The sequence below is a fragment of the Podarcis vaucheri genome, assembly GCF_965113315.1.
Source record: "Podarcis vaucheri genome assembly, chromosome: 2".
Classification (NCBI taxonomy): domain Eukaryota; kingdom Metazoa; phylum Chordata; class Lepidosauria; order Squamata; family Lacertidae; genus Podarcis; species Podarcis vaucheri.
In genome coordinates, this window is record NC_138760.1 from 78049223 (window position 1) to 78068009 (window position 18787).

General features: G+C 43.0%; 1 protein-coding gene across 1 annotated transcript in view; it reads left to right on the top strand.

Annotated features, from left to right (window-relative positions):
- HEMK1 (HemK methyltransferase 1, mitochondrial release factors N(5)-glutamine) overlaps positions 1-18787 on the top strand; it is a 42896-nt gene continuing 24109 nt past the window's right edge. Inside the window, exons 1-4 of the mRNA XM_082214626.1 lie at positions 1-89; positions 2240-2692; positions 4519-4610; positions 12499-12592. Of these exons, the coding sequence (XP_082070752.1) occupies positions 2441-2692; positions 4519-4610; positions 12499-12592 (438 nt within the window). The 5' untranslated portion in view covers positions 1-89; positions 2240-2440. The remainder of the gene's footprint in view (positions 90-2239; positions 2693-4518; positions 4611-12498; positions 12593-18787) is intronic.

Below are 18787 nucleotides of genomic sequence, written 5' to 3' on the forward strand. Positions count from 1 at the left end.
TTGCCAGTCTCGTAATTTGCGTAAGAGTCTCGCCTCCTGCTCTTGGGAAAGAAGCGCGGTAGTTGCATTGGTGCTTTGTCAATTTGCAGGTAAAAAAAGGAACAAAATATCTCGTTGCCGCCACATTTTGTTATAATGTACGTGTCCCGTAAGGCTTCTCACTTGGAAGGAAGGACCTGCGAATTGGTCTCCCTCCTCCTCCCCGTCTTTAAATAGGAAACCGTTCTTAAGCCAAGCTTCGTTCCCGCGCTTTATTCAGAATTTCTCTCTGACTTCATCTATCTGCTGTTCAGCTGCATTGATCGGGCGGCGGAAACGGCTGTGTGAAGGTTTAGCTCAAAATGGTTTCGCCTTCTTCCACCCAACGAATAATGTATTTTAAACTGCAGTCGTTTGCAGCATAAGGTTTGCACACTAACCTAGAAGTAAATCCCGTTAAACTCATGTGCAGGCATGTAGGAGCGCCCTACTGGGCTTGGAATACTATGGGAAAGGAAGTTCCCATTTCTCCTGTTGACTGTATGTGACACTCTCACTGCTCACAGAGGATAGTATCTTCACAGCAGAAGGTGATGGGATGATGGAGGCAGGGATTGTTGCCAGAGGCATTTGTGCTTATTCCACTATCATCTATGTGTACAAGTTCCTGTCGTTGCTACCTGTTTGATCAGAAATGACACCAGAACAAAATAAGTGTGTGTGTGTTATAGGAAACAGCTGTATCATACTACTTTCAACTATTTCAGACTATTTTGTCAACTCTCATTGTCTGTGGCTACTTCCTGATTATTTGGAGAAAAGGGATAACATTCTGATCTGCTTGGATCATGACAGGAAGACATTTTTAAAAATGCAAAATAGCACATATATGCTTTATTATAGAGGAGCCTTGGCTCCTTTTGTCCGCACCTCCCATTCTATATTCCTATGCTTTGTTGCCTGCATCAGCTGACCATTATAATTTTTTCCCTATGTGGGCAATTTGTGAACTGGTCAAGCATGAATTAAAAAATGTGTTTTTTATATATATTTTATAGTCTAATCAGTCTAAAGCTGGCCAAATATCAGTCTTACCACTGCGGATGGTGGAACCCACACCTCACTTAGATTCATTTTATTGGGCCTAATCTCCTATGTAAACATATTTAGGATGAATGTCCCAGGCCACAGATCACAGAAGGCACTGTTAAAAGGAAATCCACATGTAGTCAAGACAATCACACACAACAAACATACTCTGCATAACTGTGTTGGGAAGCCATAATTGACAATATCACTATTGCATCATGTATATAGCTGGGATTAGCAGAAGAAAGAGCCAGACCTACTGGTAGCTCTCTGAATTATTTGAGAAGCCACAGAGGACATAGTTGTATATTGTTAGTTCCATTCCATTCTGCTACTCAAAACAAATTCCTGGACTCAGAGTTCTTTCATTCTAAGTCTTTTGTGCTAAGCTCCGGTTGGTATATCTCAGAGTTCAAGTAAAAAACAAACCAGATCCCACAAGCTTATAGTCTGTGTACCCTTGGTGTATAGTATATGTGTGACAAACAAGGTGTGTAGGAATTATGTAACACCTGAACAAGAGCCCTTGTAGTTTGCATTCAGTTCCCCCAGTGGTCAATAAGATACGCTTTGGAAACCCACAAACAGGACATGAGCATACTAGCACCCTCCTGATTGTGAACTAGCCTGTAGCTTGAGTGTTGGTGAAAACCAAATCTGGGCAGTTTCAGTACTGCTTAATTTTATTCAAATGTGGTTAGAATCACAATTATGGAAAGTGAAATGCATTATGCCTTCTTCATTTTCATGTGTCATATGAGTTCATCATTTATGCTGTGTCTATAATGACCTCTTTAAAAATTACTTCAGCCTAAATGGTAAGTGAGCTTATCCTGTGGTGAGCCAGTGTGGTGTAGTGGTTAAGAGCGGTAGTCTCATAATCTGGTGAACCAGGTTCGCGTCTCCGCTCCTCCACAATCAGCTGCTGGGTGACCTTGGGCCAGTCACACTTCTTTGAAGTCTCTCAGCCCCACTCACCTCACAGAGTGTTTGTTGTGGGGGAGGAAGGGAAAGGAGAATGTTAGCCGCTTTGAGACTCCTTAAAGGGAGTGAAAGGCGGGATATCAAATCCAAACTCTTCTTCTTCTTCTTCTTCTTCTTCTTCTTCTTCTTCTTCTTCTTCTTCTTCTGAATTTGAGATTATTTCCTTTGGTTGTCTCTTTTTCTCTAGGTTACTACTGGATGAATGAATCACCTGTGTGCTCTGCAAGGACAAGAGAATCTCCTGTTGACATTCTGCTGTATAAGCACTGATGAGACTGGAGTATTTTCTGAAACCAGACTGCTGGTGTTAGAGACTCGTGGTGTACTTTGGTGGCCTATGAAAAGTTGATCCTGTTCTCGTTCTTGGAAACCATAACCTTCTGGAGCCATGAAAGTTCTTACTAGCTCTTTGTACAGGAAGCTTTTGCATTTGTTCCCTCATCTTGGGAAGAGTCCTGCCAAAGGCTCCAATCTAAATCCCTGTCACAGACTGCTAAGAAAGTATTTCTGTTATAAGGCAGGTGTGGTTACAGCTGCTGACTTGGTCAACTACTGGCAAGGCGTGTTTGAAGTGAATGAGATCCCCGAAGCACAGGCATCTTCCGAATATATTGTTTCTCATGTCCTGGGAGCAAAAACAGTTAAGTGATGTGGGTAAAATAGTGGTTGTCTGTGCAGAGCACCAAAATGAATGTTGGAAGATCTGCCTCATGTCTGATTCACTAGCCAGCAATTATGCGCTCTAATATATCACAAGCTTCTCCAATGAAGTAAATAGTGCTTCTTGTAGACAGAGAGGCTAAGCCTTGACCTCCTTTTAAATAACTTTGCTCTGCTCTGATCAAGGTTCACCAAGCACATCGGCTGTTTGCAGTAGCATCCAAGTACAGTTTATCCTGTTTACATCATTGATGCTTTTTCTGGATTGCTATTTATATCTGTTTGCCATAGATTGTAATGGCTAAATAACTGCTTAAACAGTTCCACAACTGGAAATAAGTTGTACCACTGTGGATGTTTGGCAGCATGCTATTTGGTCAAAATGTCTGACATTTCAGTTTGCCCCAATTTTCATAAGCCCATAATTTTTGGTTTGAAGCACTGCAGGGGACTTAGATTTTTTACTGCTATGCCATCAGAAAGGGAGAGACTGCTCAGAAGACTTTTTACAAGACTGGTAAATAAGCCCACACAGTTACTAGCCAGCAAAAAAAGAGAGAGAAAGAAATGAATGAATAATTAATCTATTAAGCAACCAATAAACAATAGCTAACCTTTCTAGCTTAATAAGAGATTAGTAGCCTTCATTTCCTTGGTGGAAATCCTCTGTGGTCAGCATGGAAATGCAGGCTAGTAGCCTCTTAGCAGTCTAGTGTATAAACGTGCCTTCCATTAAGTGAACTAAAAAAGGGATGGAGCATTTAGTTCATTCTGTGCCAGCCCGCTTGGTTTCCGTGCTAGTCTTGGTGGAAGGGTCTTTCCTTTCTGCATGGCAAGGCAGAATGGTGGAGGGAAATCACAACACTCCACCCCTCAGCCACCATCCTTGTTCACTTCTGTGAACAAACCATCCTCTACAGCCCAATTGCTCCTCTGCATAGCGACAGTTGTTAAATGCGAGGCTACTTTAAAAGGGACAAAATCATGTAGAATGGGCCTATTAACAGCTTTTGGTCATAATAGCTATTAGGAACCTTTGTTCATGAGGCAGTATGCCAGTGAATGGTTGTGGGACTATTTCCTTCATTCCCTGTCATTCCCTGCTTGTTGGTTTTCCAGATTAATCAAGTTTAGTGGGTTCTATGGCCTTCCAGAGGTTGATGGATTTCAGCTCTCTTTAGGCCCAGCCAGCATGGCCAGTGGTCAGGGAAGGTGGGAGTTGTAGTCTAGCAATGTGGGTGGCGCTGTGGTCTAAACCACAGAGCCTAGGGCTTGCCAATCAGAAGGGTGGCGATTTGAATCCTCGCATCGGGGTGAGCTCCCGTTGCTTGGTCCCTGCTCCTGCCAACCTAGCAGTTCGAAAGCACCTCAAAGTGCAAGTAGATAAATAGGTACCGCTCTGGCGGGAAGGTAAACAGCATTTCCGTGTGCTGCTCTGGTTCACCAGAAGCAGCTTAGTCATGCTGGCCACATGACCCGGAAGCTGTACGCTGGCTCCCTCAACCAGTAAAGTGAAATGAGCGCCGCAACCCCAGAGTTTTTCGCTACTGGACCTAATGGTCAGGGGTCCCTTTACCTTTAACGTCCGGAGAGCCACAAGTTCTCCACTCCAGATCTAATTGTTTATTGGGAAACGGAATGCTGTATTAGGTAGACCTTTGGTCTCACCCAGCAGAGCTCTTATCACAGTACAATGGAGAGGGTAGGTGGGCTGACCATCAAGAAAAGCATTTAACCCTCCTGGGTGCTGAGTTAGTTTTGTGGGCTACCAGAATTTAGTCTAAATGCCTGTAAATAACTTTTCAGTTCCAGAGCTTGAATGCCAGCAGCATCTCTACTCCCCTCTCCGCAAAGCAACAAGAACAGATCCAGCAGCTATGTGCAAAACGGCTACAAAGGTGGGTACTTACGCTGATTTGTTTCACTTTCTCAAGGACTTTGCAGAAAAAAACTGTTCTATTAGGATGCCTATGGAATGTCAGGCAGCTAAAGTAGTTTTAAAATGAAGACAGGGGTCAAGTCCTGTCTTCAAGGTTGGAGGGATACGTTTAAATTCATTTCTTTTACTGGGAATTGACCTCAGTTTAGCTTAGAAATATGCACCCTTACATATTACTTAGTAATAAAAATAAAATGCAAGACAAACCAGTAGGTACTAGTGCTAGAAGTAGCTGCTGAGCTATCACTACCACTCTGCAGTATAGTAGCAAACATTTAGTCGTCCATTTAGCACTTTAATAAATCATGAGCAAATCCCTTTTTAAATCCATAGGGCCTTTGCAAGAACTGAGCCAGCAGAGAGGTGCAAGTAACAAGCTGGGCTGCTAGGCTTACATAATGCCATTCAACAATTAAGCGGTCTTAAATAATTTAAATAAATGAGGCATTTCCAGCAAAGAGACGTCCAGGGTAGATGGAGAATATTTAAGGCTTGGATCGCTGAAATGTGTTCATCTATGGTGGCTGAATCAGTTCTGTAGATTTCTTAGCACTCATAATGACAATTTTGCATGCATTTTAAAGCCACAATTTCTTAAATTATTTGTGAGTTTAGAACAATTAGGGTTAAGAAAATGACAGTACAGTATTGGAACTCATTATCTTGGATAGTGAATTGAATTGCCCACTGTCTCTTTGGTTCTGATTTTATAACAATCTGCATACTAATTAATCCTCCTGTTGAAACAAATAAGCTGTTATTGCTGTGTTAATATGTTTATGCTTTAAAACCTAGGAGAAATACAAGTAGCCCCACTGTTAATATTCCATATTTTTCACAATATAGAATCGGTCAGAAAACTGGACTTCTTTTAATCTGGGGTCTGTTTTATTGTACTCTAAAGGTAAAGGACCCCTCGTTGTTTAAGTCCAGTCAAAGACGACTATGGGGTTGTGGCACTCATCTCACTTTTCAGGCCAAGGGAGCCGGTGTTTGTCTGCAGACACCTTTCCAGGTCCTGTGGCCAGCATGACTAAACCGCTTCTGGCACAACAGGATACTGTGACGGAAACAAGAGCGCACGGAAACACCATTTACCTTCCTGCTGCAGCGGTATCTATTTGTCTACTTGCACTGGCATGCTTTTGAACTGCTAGGTTGGCAGGAGCTGGGAATGAGCAAAGGGAGCTCACCCCATCACTGGTATTCAAACTGCCAACCTTCTGATGGGCAAGCCCAAGAGGCTCAGTGGTTTAGACCACAGCGCCACCTGCATCCCTTATTGTACTGTAACCCCACTAAGACAATAATAGCATCTAGCTCTTGAGGGTACTGAGTAAAAGTTTTGAAGATGAAGGGCAATAGCCAGGGCTGGCCCAAGAAGTTTTGACACCTGAGGTGGACCCCAGAATGGTGCCTCCCTCCCTGCCAGAGAAGAAGGGGTGAGGGAAGGTCCAAAAGGTGAGGAAGTAGGATTGACAGTGTGATCTGCTGCCCCTGTGAATCCTGCCACATGAGCCAGTTGCTTCACCTTGTTTCATGGGTGGGCCAGCTATAGTAATAGCTGCTGAAAGCTTAGAAATCAATAGACTTCTAAAGTGGGCTGAATCTTTATCTCTCCCCACCCACCCTGGTGGGCCATGTTGGACAGGTTTGCCCACATGTCAATCATCCAATGTCACAGTGATGTCAAGTGACCTGTTTTTGCACAGCACTGTGTACAGAGCCCTGACGATCAGCTGATTTCTGACACTTGAACATAGTGCTTCACAAAGCACTTTGCAGGTGTCACCAATCAGGTGATTGGCAGTGGTTGGAAAACCCCTTTTGGCTCAGTCACATTTTTACCTGTCCCCACCACCACCACCTGATGTCCTATATGAGGTCTAGAACAGCATGTAGAGAACCTTCTTGGCTCCGCAGGTCAGATCCTTATCAGGATCAGACTTGCGGGCCTCATTTGAGGTGAGGTGAGCAAAGCCACCCACCTATGAAATCACACAAGGCTCATTCCCCCACCCCAGGCAAGAGCAGTTCTTTTGCAGAGCGCTCACACACTATGAGCCTCAGAAAATCAGAGGTGCGAACAGGAATGTGGGCTGTTTAAACTGAGCAGGAGTTAACCCCCGCTCATCAGTTCTTGAGTAGGCTTTAAATCCTGCTGCTTTGGCTGTGAAAATCTCTTTCCTGCTGGGAGCAGGTGTGCACAGTCAGTGCAGGATTTAGCTCTGTCCTCTTGCCCACCAGCTGATGTCACCAATGACATCAGTTGATGTGTGGGAATGGTTTGGGGGAAATGGCCTTGTGGCTTGGAGGTTACCCACCACCGTTAGAGAGAAGCAACCACCTCAGGAATCGGGCGGTTGCCTGGCTGTTGCTCCTGAGGTCTTCTCCACCCTCCCCGGCCCTTTGTCTCTGTTGTGAGCTATGTATGCGACACAGCCTACCCTGGGACCCTAACTAGCCTGTTCCCTCAGGTGCAGTAGAAGATGGGTGAAAGGAGAGCTTTTTGATCTCAAACAACTCCCCCGTTTCTCTCTGTGTCTTTTTACATTGTGTGCCTCAGTTTGGAAGTTCATTTTTCGGCGGCTGCACTTCATCTTTATTTATGGAAATATATGCGCTTTGACCCGGCCACCACTAGAGGCTGTATTTGCACAGTTCATGAAACTTTTCAATGCAAACCTGTGTGTTTGCTTACTCAGATGTAAGCCCCATTGAGTCCAGCAGGGTCTACTCCTGAGTAAGTAGGCATAGGATTACAGTCTTATATAGGTAGCCGTAGTCCACACTTGACCATTATGGTTTGTTTCATGTTGGGCTTAGGAAATCTGTCTGTGTAATTTCCTTTGCTGTTTTCCTCTGCTATTCTTTCTACTTTCTGGTAGAAACAGTGACAGGGTACCAGACCAGATGCATTTTCCACCTGATGTGCAAGTTTTGGAGTGCAATTGCATTCTGAAGTTTGGTGCTTTCTTTTGAAATAGATATTTTAAGTTTGGTGCTTTTTATAGCTGAAAGGCAAGACTTGCTGTTCAGCTGTGCATTGAGTATTATTTGCATTGTGTATGAATTAATGAGTTCTTTTTTGAATACTCGGGACAGAGGAAAGCTTCAGCTTTCTTAAAAAAACACAACAACCTACAATTATCTTTGCAGAGGAGTGGGGTGGAGGAAACCTATGGAGAAAATGGAAGGTGAAACTTGTGTGGGGTTACTAAGAATTCAGCGCTCTTGTATTCATTGGAAATAGCACTGTGTGCATGTGTTAATCATGTGTGATTGGATTTAGCCCACTGTGCTCACTATTCCCACTTCTGGAATGTGGCCCCTGACAGCTTTCCACTAGAGTAGTGTGGCCCTCTGCCCAGAAAAGGTTCCCCACCCATGAGTTATGCTTCTGTTCCATAGCAAGGCACTTCTGGAAACATGGGAGAGATACAGCAGGTACAGCCTACTCTGAACCTGTGCTTCCCTTCAGGCATTCCTTTCCATGCTAGAGTGTTTTAGCCATCTAGCTATTAATGTTTTTTCCAACCATGTATGCAAAGCAGCTAGTGATATTATAATTTACTGTATTGACTACATTTGTATCATACATTTTCTTCAGTGAGCTCCAGGTCATTTACATAGCTCTCCGTGCTATTTTATTGGCAGAACAATTCTGTGTGGTAGGTTAGGCAGAGATAGTTGCTGGCGCAACCTCACCCATTGAGCTTCATGGCTGAGTGGGAATTTGACCTGTGTCTCCTCAATTGCACTCTTAACCACTGTAACACAAACACATATTTTTGCTGGCATTTTGCTACCACCAGATGTGGCATGGTTATATGAATTGAGTATCACCTGCCTCTTTAGGCATCTGGGATCTTCCTTTTGCATAGCCACTGGATACTTCCTGATATGTGCAAATCGCGCTTTTTGAGTATTTATACCTTCCACTTAGATGTGGGTCAAAGTGAGAAGAGACAGCCTCTTCTTTCTGCCCATTCAGGGGAATTAAGCATTTGCTTACCAAGGAAATATACAGATGGAGGAACTTTACCCTTGATCTATCTATCAATATTTATTAGCTCATGTTGTCACAGCTATTAATTATAGTAAGCAGATTGCATCCCATGAAGGCAAAATTAAGATATGAAAGCCAGATACTGTACTTAGGTTTTAGTTTGTTTGCATTCTGCTTTTCCTTAGTTAACTATGCCCAAAGGGGCTCACAATAAATATTTACTTATTATCAAGATACATAACATTTGGAAAAATGTATTGTAGGACGTAATAAATTGAAATAATACAAAATCAGCAATACAATAAGCACAATATTAATTCATTACTACAACGAAATAATCTAGACCAGGGGTCAGCAACCCGCAGCTCCGGAGCCGCATGTGGCTCTTTTACACCTTTGCTGCGGCTCCGGGGCGGATACTAGCGAGGGGAGGAGGCGCATTGTGCGCCCCGACACTCCCCACTGTGGTAGGCGCTGCACTGGCTGTGACGTCGCATGGGGGCGGTGTGTGCGTTAGTCACGCACTGTCCCGACGTCACCTTCCTGCCCGCCTGCCCGCTACATTGTAAGGGGCATGTACGCTGGTCACTGCATTGAAAGGGGGCATGTAAGCTGGTCACTGTTTTGAAAGGGAGTGAAGAACACACACACACAAAAAGGTAACTTGTTAATTTAACATTTATTTCTATGAGGAGGAGTAATTCTGAGGGGTCAAACAAAGAAATAATAATAAAAAGTGACAAAAAAGTTATTTTTATAATGACGAGTTTTGCGGCTCCCAGTTGTTTTTTCTTCGGAAACTCTTTTTGTCTTAAAGGTTGCAGACCCCTGATCTAGACTTAATATATAACCAGTGGAGAGCTGAACCAAAATTAAGTGACCAAAAAGTAAATATATACAAATAAAGTTAATGCACATTGCTAGTGTTGTGGCAGAGAGCAGCCTGACCAACAGGTCAGAGAGGGCACTGCCTTCTCACAAAGCTAAATGGTTCACAGCGGACTCCTGCAGAGGAGACTTGCAGCTGCAAAATGGATGTGCAGGAGAAGACAGTGTGGTTACATCTTCTTCTCCAGCCTCCCAGAAGTCTGGCTCCTAGTGCTATTCTTGCTGCATTTCAGGTGCTCATTTGTGCCCCAATCATTAGTGCATGTAAAGTTAAGAGTCCCACAAAAGTAGTACGTGCAGCCCAATTCTATTTATGCTTAATTAGTGAGTTTAATGGAACTTAGTTCCTAGTTAGTGTTGTTAAGATTGCATTTACAGCACATTTAATATGTAAGTGGGTTGTATATGTGGAAGCTTACAAAAGAAAGAACAACCCTGTCAGCAAAGTTGGGAAAGAAGACAACAATGACAACATGGGAAAGTCCATTGTTAAGTTAACACAAGCTTTGCTCCCAGTTCAGTAAGCAGTTAAAAAAGTAGATGTTGAGATACAAAGATGCTGTGAGCCTTTGGAACCAAAAACAGTTCAAGGTTATGTTGCTGTAGGCAGAAATGCATATAAGTCATCAGTTCCTGTCTCTGTCTTTGTTCTCTAGTTGCTCAGAAATCATGGAGACTCAGGTATTCAAAGTATGAATAAACTATGCAAACCCCAACAATAATTGTTGCAGCTGTAGTTGTAGGCCAAGCTAAGCAACCAACTCACCAAGCTTCAGTTCCTGGTTGTTCTTGGACCATCTAATGTTACAAGAGAATGAGAGAGAGAGAGAGAAGTAGGTAGCATGGATATTTCTTTCAGTGGTTCAGCTTCAGAAGCTGAAAGGCAATGCATCCGTCTAAGTTTTTCTTTTTCTTTTTTCCCTATAAGAAAAGATTACAGAATAAAAAAATGCTCATGATTGAGTTTAGGTACACATCAGATGTGTTAAGCAATGTGGATACCTTTAAGACAAGTGGGCTTTCACAATGCCTTTTGCCTGTGAAGAATGATTTAACTGTCAGAGAGTGTGTTGCCTATCTAATAAAGATGCCAGTAGATTTCTTATCTACATTTCTTGGATCTGTGCGTACCTGAAAGCTAAAATATATAACCTTATTGGATTCTAAATTAAACATGCTGGATCCTTATCTTGACGCTAGTAAGAGTGTATATTGAGAGATAAAGGGGGTGGGGAGTGAGAATAGTACCTTGGCTAGTTTATGATTCCTCAGGGTAGAATGTGTGGCTTGCTTTTTGTGAGGAGATGGCAAGAATACCTGACCAAGAAGCTTATGGTAACATGACAGCTGCCTGGCCTTCCTATAGTACAGGGATAAGGAGACTGCCCTTCTAGATGTTGCACTCCAGCTTCCAGGAGTGGCCGACAAGGAGGGGCAGTAACACACACCTGGTCACTAGCATAGCTGCAGCTTAGCAGGAGGGATATGGTGGGGAGTTGTGACGGAGCCAGGAGGGCATGGTGGGAGACAGATTTCCCATCCCTACCGTAGTCTTACGAGCCTGATTGTCATATTTTAGCTTTATACAGTGGTACCTCGGGTTACATACGCTTCAGGTTACATATGTTTCAGGTTACAGACTCTGCTAGAAATATTACCTCGGATAAAGAACTTTGCTTCAGGATGAGAACAGAAATCGTGCGGTGGTGGCGCAGTGGCAGCGGGAGGCCCCATTAGCTAAAGTGGTGCTTCAGGTTAAGAACAGTTTCAGGTTAAGAACGGACCTCTGGAACGAATTAAGTACTTAACCCGAGGTACCACTGTACAAAGCACCGTCAGGAATGACAGACTTTAGAGACAGGAATCTAGAATAAGTTCCTTCTTGCTGGATGGAATCTACCATGTGAAATGCCAGTGGTGACTTTTTCTGATCCTTGGAACTGGGGATTCAGCACCCACAAAAGGAAGTGTAGCAAAGAGGAATGCTTCGTTGGATCAGTTTGCTCGAAGTGGTTATTAAGGGACTTTGTATCCAGAATTATGAATGTTTTCATTGCTCAGTGAATGTCGGAGGAGAGAACTGAACCTGAGCTTCAGGAAAGGGCAACCAAAGTGCTCAAAGGCATGGAAACAACTCCCCTGTAAGGAAAGGCTGCAAAGTTTGGGGGGTTGTGTGGGGACATGATCAACGGGGAGCATATCAAGAGGGCACATGATAGAAGTGCCAAATTATGCACAGTGTGAAAAAATAGGCCATCTCTCATAATACTAGAACCCGAGATAATCCAGTGAAGCCGAATGTTGGGAGATTCAGTAAAGACAAAGGGAAACGCTTCTTCATGCAGCACAATACTATGGAATTAGCTTCCACCGGGTGTGGTGTTGGCCACCAACTTTGAATGGCTTCAAGAGGAGATTAGACAAATTCAGGGGAGATAAGGCTATTCGTGGCTAATAGTCATGATGGCTGTGTTACTTCCAGTGCATGAGACTTCTGAATTCCAGATGTGGGGAGCACAAAGAGGTCACTGCTGTCACACTCGTGTCCTGCTTGCAGGCTTTCCACAGGCATCTAGTTGACCACTGTAGGAAACAGAATGCTGGATAAAGATAGGTGTTTGCTTTAATCCAGAAGGGCTCTTACATTCTCATCTGGCTCCTGGTCAGTAGCTTGCAGAGTTGCAGATAGCCTGTCACGGAAAACCTGTGGTATCAGTTTTAGCTTCAGTAGTACAGTGCTTCAAACTTCGCATTAGGAAACATTTGAAATCTCTCTTGTCATAGGACTGAATGTTCTTTTTCCTTCCCACTCCACCCATTAGGGAAGGTACTGCCTGTCCAGTTGTTTGTGCTTTGGAAGAGGGTGGTGTATTTGAGCATGATGATGAGTTACTATAAGCTACTGGATTCTTGGCCAAGTGCACAGTGTAATTCACGTCCTCTGTTCCAGGATGCCAGTGCAATATGTTCTGGGTGAGTGGGATTTCCAGGATCTGACACTCAAGATGAAACCTCCGGTCTTCATTCCTCGACCAGAGACAGAGGCAAGTCATCATAAGGGACAAACCTCAGCTCTTCTCCAGAGTGGCATTGCTACACACATACGCCCAACTCCACTTAAAGGAAGCACAATATTAGGCAGCCATAAAGACATTCCTTCCCCTGCCTAGTCTTTGCTGCCTGGCCAGTGGGAGAGGTGAGCACTATCATAAGCACAGTCTTTGATGAGGTACATATTTTTACCTTGGTTGGTTGCAGCAAATCTCAGATAGAAAATCTTTAGAATATATGTAGTTGATTTACACACACACACACAAACACACACACACACGGCAAAGTATGTATGCAGTGACCCAGCTCACGTGTAATGTTAAGCCAGACCATGAATGTCCAGGCTGCTAGAGACAAGATCATGACCACTTTGCTTCTCCAGTCTTGCTTTGGCTGCTGTGAGCTAAGACATGGTTTGGCTTTAAGTATTGTCTAAACCCTGGTTCATAGTTTGTCTTGCTCCAGACAAACCATGAGCTGTAAACCAAGAACAAACCTTGGCTGCAGCTTGTGTGTTAACTGGAGTGAAACAAGCAGCCCCTCCTCCCACTGGTCTTCCACTCAAGATTGCAGCCACTCCGGTTATTTTTGGGTTGTGCTTTTTTTTTTTAAGAATTAGAAGGGGGTGGGAGGTTGGAAATGCATGTGACTGAGCATCACATGTGATTTTGGCCTGAGTTTCATGCTCCTTTTCCAAACCGACATTCCTCTGCTCCAATAGCGGAATAGAAAGTAGGGCAGGACAATTTCAGCAGTAACTTGGCACAGCCTAAGTAAGAATTGCAAAGTCAGAGTCCCTTCCCTGCTAACCTCCAACCCTTCAGGACTCCAGTGTCCAGTGATCTTTACATATGTTGTGGTATTTAGATATGTAAAGACGGTGCTCTTCTAATAGTCTTCAATTGTGAAATTCTGCTTTTTGTTTCAGAAATGTATATAGCTCTTTTGAGGTATAAGCTACCTCTGAAACAATATAAAACAAAACAACATTGTTGGGTAGAGCTTAAACAGAGAGGTTAGACAAAAGAACAAAAACTTGGGTATATGAAAGAGGCACCATATGCCTCTAAAGTCCAAATTATTTCTCAGTTTTGCCTAACCATGAGGCAAAGTATATTCCAGAAGCAAAGGTCCCAGAGATCACAAAATATGGTGTGAGCCATTCAAGAAGGTGGGGTTTCATCTCATAATTTTCTGGCTCCTCTTTAGTTATCATCTGTATTCTCCTCCGCTCTATCCAAGTGGTTTCTAATGTGCTTTTTTCTCTTCTGGTTGTTCCTTTTGCATTTTGCTGTTGCTTAAAATCACAAGACCTAGAAACCTGAAGTTCAACCTATGGAAAGTTCACTGAAGTTTCCAAGGTTCTGTGTCCTCAGGACTGGAAGTTGAAGTTTATTAATTAGACAAAATGAATTCCCATACAAAAGCAGGAACTGCTTTTAACTTTGGTATCCTTTGCATAGATATCTACTATTCTAACAAAGACACCCCAGCTTCAAAGTATCTGTTAATATTTTGGGTGCCAAATCCTTCTGTGCCAAATGGAACTTACAAGATAGTGGATGGTCCAACACAAGTCTATCTGGTGATATCGCTGTTTCCCATGCTGTGTTGTCGCTATCTTCATGCAATATTGCTCCCCGCAATCATTAAACAAATGCCTGCTGTGTGTGATGCAAGTGTTGATAGTAAACACAAGAGTGTGTTGCTTATTCTGCCCATATGCTTGCATGATCGATGTGTGCCAAACTAGTTTGCAATTCAATGCTGTGTTTGATGTGAACCATTGACTAAATGCTAACCTCTGTGCTTAAAAAAAAAAAAGCAAACAACGTATTTGTAATGTGACCTCCTTTTCAAGCCCCAAAGCTGTTGAACTTCTTCCCTGATCCTTCTCTTTGCTAAAGCACGTAAACGCTGGTTTGGCCTGATCTGAACTTGTGGAGTTTGTCAGTGTTTCTCAACTGGCTGCACAGTTTGTAAGGGGTTATATCTGATCTGCTTGCCAGTAATTCACATTAAGCCCCTTGAGACTTAGGAACTGCAGTTTGAAGGCATCATTTTAGAACCAGATTGTGTAGAATGGCTGAAGGTCTTCCCTTCCACCTAGCAGTATGGGACTGATGCCAGTTGACCTTCCAGGAATATTTCACAGATTAACGAGAACACCTGGAATTTGCCAGAAGTTGAGGCTGCCAATTTTAGAGAGACTTGGGGAGGGGGTGTAACTTGCTAACAAAAAACAGCAGCTGCATAAATGATCATGGTGGAGGAGAGAATAAATAAATAGGGAAGTGTTTCCTCCAAAATAACTACATGCGAGATTCAAAATTTAAAAAGAGCAGTGTAACCATCATAGAGCTGCTTCTACTCTCAACACAATTGGTTGTTGCATCACCTCTTTATTTTCTGTGTTGTCCTCTCATCACCCAGGGAAGAGATCACAGCATGCTTAGTTGCTGACCAAACCATCAGTTTTTGAACTCTTGGACTTTGCTATATTTGCAGGTTGCCAAGCACCAAAGCAATAACACAGATCTAAATTCGGAAGGCAGAGCAAATCCACTTCCATCTGCTTTTGGATCGTTTTCTATTCTGCTGCTTCTAGACATAGTGCAAGCTATCAGCAGGGAAGTCTTCAATTGAAATCTTGGCTCAGCCGTAGTTGCACGTAGCCTCAGCCCTCCATCCCTCTAGCAATATCTAATTTAGTCTACCTTCCAGGAACGTTGTGAGACTTTATCAGAAACACTTTGAACACTTTAAATTTAAAAATAAATGTTGTTGTTGTTTTGTTGTTATTAAGAATGCTTTCTCTCATGCATTTGCTGGTGCTTTAGATGCACAGGTCTGGTGGAAAGAATGTCCACATCTTTCGCGCAATAACCACATGGATTTAAGGTCAAATTAGGAGATGGATTCTTGGATATGAATGGAGGGAGGAGTGTTCAAGCAGTGAGATAATGCTGTATGAATGTGTGGCTTCCTGTAATTGCCAGCAATTCATTTATACATATAAACCTGTTGTTCATGCTGTGTACTTGACCAATTTCTTTAAGCAAAGATCGTGGGCTGCAAGGTCATTATGTAGCATTTGAAAACAACAGGATTTCACTTGCAGGTACTTACCCCGGAATTTCATTTGAACTCTGGCTGATGAAAGAATCGCATTTCTAGTTTCCAGATTACCAGAAGGATCATACAGTGGTACCTCGGGTTAAGAACTTAATTTGTTCTGGAGGTCCGTTCTTAACCTGAAACTGTTCTTAACCTGAAGCACCGCTTTAGCTAATGGGGCCTCCCGCTGCCGCCGCACGATTTCTGTTCTATTTCTGGTACTATTTCTGGGTTAGCGGAGTCTGTAACCTGAAGCGTCTGTAACCCGAGATACCACTGTATCTTTTCTATTTTTGTTACCTGGGTAGCTGAGTTTTCATCTGTGAAATACTTAGAAAACTTTCTTATTAATACTTGAGTGATAATTGGCCATTTGCCACAAACTTTCTTACGATGATCTTTGTTGATAAATTGATATAAGGGGAGGGGGCGAACCCATTTGTTCAGTGCCTGCCACAATACAGATCTACCTCTGTATGTGTGGGTAGGTGCAAGTGTGTAAATAATGTTTTACTTGAGCGGGGGGAGAGAATTGGAATATTGTGGGCTTCCCATAGGTGTCCAGTTGACTGTACAGAATGTTGGGCCAGATGGACTTTTGACCTAAGCCAGCAGGGCTCTTCTTACGTTTTGCTTTGGGTATCTGAAGAAGTTTGGAAATAAGCATGCAATTTTATACATGGCTACTAGGAAGTCAGTCCTACTGATTTCAGAGGGACTTGCTTTGTAGTGACTGTGCCCAGGATTACAGCCTTCATCTGATTAGATTTTAGGTGGAGAATACACTCCAACATTTTGTTCCAGGTCTCGCTTGCCTAATCTTATATTGTTGAATCCTTTTCTTTTCACAAATATTTTTTAACACATGGTCCGGGCAAATGAAAAAAAAAACACCAGAAATAATTTTCTGTGGGAGAAGACATGTATACCATCATCAAACCTTTTATTAGCATCGCATACAATCATCCATAGCAAATCAGTACAGAATTATCACCTCCCCAGTGACACAAAACATTTGTCAAATGTCAAAAGAGGCAAAGCAGTCTAACATTACATCTCTAGGTCTCCAGGGAGATCAGACGCCAGCAATGATAAAAAACCAGATAAAGATATTTAGCCACTAACTTGGTGAGCTCCTGATCACTCCCCAGTAATAGTAAATGTATGACCTCCAACTCTGGTTTCCATATGGGGATGCAGAGTTGATCTAGGAACTGCTGGCGGAGATCAGCATATAATTTACATTTAAGGACCATGTGTGTAAGAGTTTCCACCTGATGGTCTTCACATGGGCAAATTCTGTCTCCTTCCACCATTCCAGAGAACCTTCCCCAAAGGGGGTTTGATGGATTTGAATTAAACCTGGCCAGCGAAAATGCCCTTCTTTCTTGAGGATTAAGCAAAAATTCAAGATAATTATGGTTAATTTCATGTGCCCCAGAAAGTTGAAAGTGAAGAGGGGAATATATTTTTTCTGCTGCTGCTGTTAGTTCCTGACGTTCAATGTCCCACAACCTTGTTTTTATTATAGCCTTGGCAAATAGTGGGGACACTGCTCACAAAAGTTCCACTGACAACCCAAATTGCTGTACCTTTATGTTAAACCGTTGTAGCCCTGGGGAAGGAAAGGGGTCTAAAAAAACTTCACTGAGGAGAGGATCTTTATCTGTTGTGAGGCAGATGTTTAACCAGCATAGACGAAATCTCGCCTAGGCAATGGTCTCTACCTTGTGTTGACCTCCCTCTAGACACAAGGCTGCATGGGTTACACAATGTGGGACAGCAAAAATCTTAAAAAGGAAAGCTGCCTGCACTCGTTCTACCAGCTGGGTAAACCCTGGCAGCCAGACTGGAATTCCATAGAGCAGTTGAGCTATAATTTTGGCGTTGAAGACCTTGAAGGCAGAGGGGATGTGCGGATTACCTCTTGTTTTGAAGAAACATATTATGGCCTGCACAGACATCTTACTGGCATTCACCGCCGTTACACGGTATGAGGACCATAGAAGCCTATGATGGAATGTAATTCCCAGATAGTTAAATTTGAATGCCTGCTGAATGGATTTCCCTCCAAATGCCCAGCTATAGCTCTTGCGTGAATTCCCAAAAACCATTATTTTGCTTTTATCAAAGTTCATACACAATTTCATTCTGGACAGATAGTCAATACAGGAGTTTAGCAATCGTTTTAAGCCAATTCTGGTCCATGAGAGCAAAATCATATCATCTGCGTATAGGAGGAGTTCCCATTGGCTTATCATAATATTTTCCCCTAAATATCATGTGCTCTTATTAACTTTGTAAAGTCAGGGAGACACAGCTTAGAGAAGCATCCTGCCACATTCCACGATAACAACTTCAGAGAGGAATATTGCACCAGGTTCCCGGCCATGGCATAAAGTCAATCTAGGTGCATGTCGAAAGGTTGGCTATCGCTTGGAGCCCCAGACGGTTCCTGATGTATTTCCTCCACTACCTCTGGGGCCGCGGTTATTAGTCCGTGGACCCTGGTGTCATCACTTCTTGAACTAGCAACTGATCATACTCAAGTTCTCAATTTGGGGGGTAAGTTCACTAGAATTTGGAGCAATGTTAGAATTGTACTCCCTTGTAGTTTCTCCTGGAGGGATTTCCTCTGTTAAAATGACCTCTGGTGACCAAGCCAGCATTTATGGGTCGGGGCATGGATTGATGTATTAAAATGTCAATTTCCTGTAGATGGTCTTTGGGGCAGTCCTGGAACACTGGGGGGAGAGTGAGTTGATTAGTGATATGTACTGAATTCAGCAAGTTTGGCATTGTGATTCCTTCCCGGGGAATTTCTAGTTGGGCTTCGGCTGAGTTCGGTCGAGGCTCAGAGCCCAGGACATCCAGTATCCCGAGAGATATCTCTTGTTTGTTTTTAGAATATCCCCCTTGCTTCTGAGTAACTTCTAATCTAGCTTGCTTGTCATCCATATCTATATCCTCTCTAACAGACCTTTTAGTGTTCATATTCGTGCAGCCCACATTGGCCAGATCCAGGGGTTTTGCCTTGGTGTTGTTGAAATCACGCAGCAAGACTTGGATAC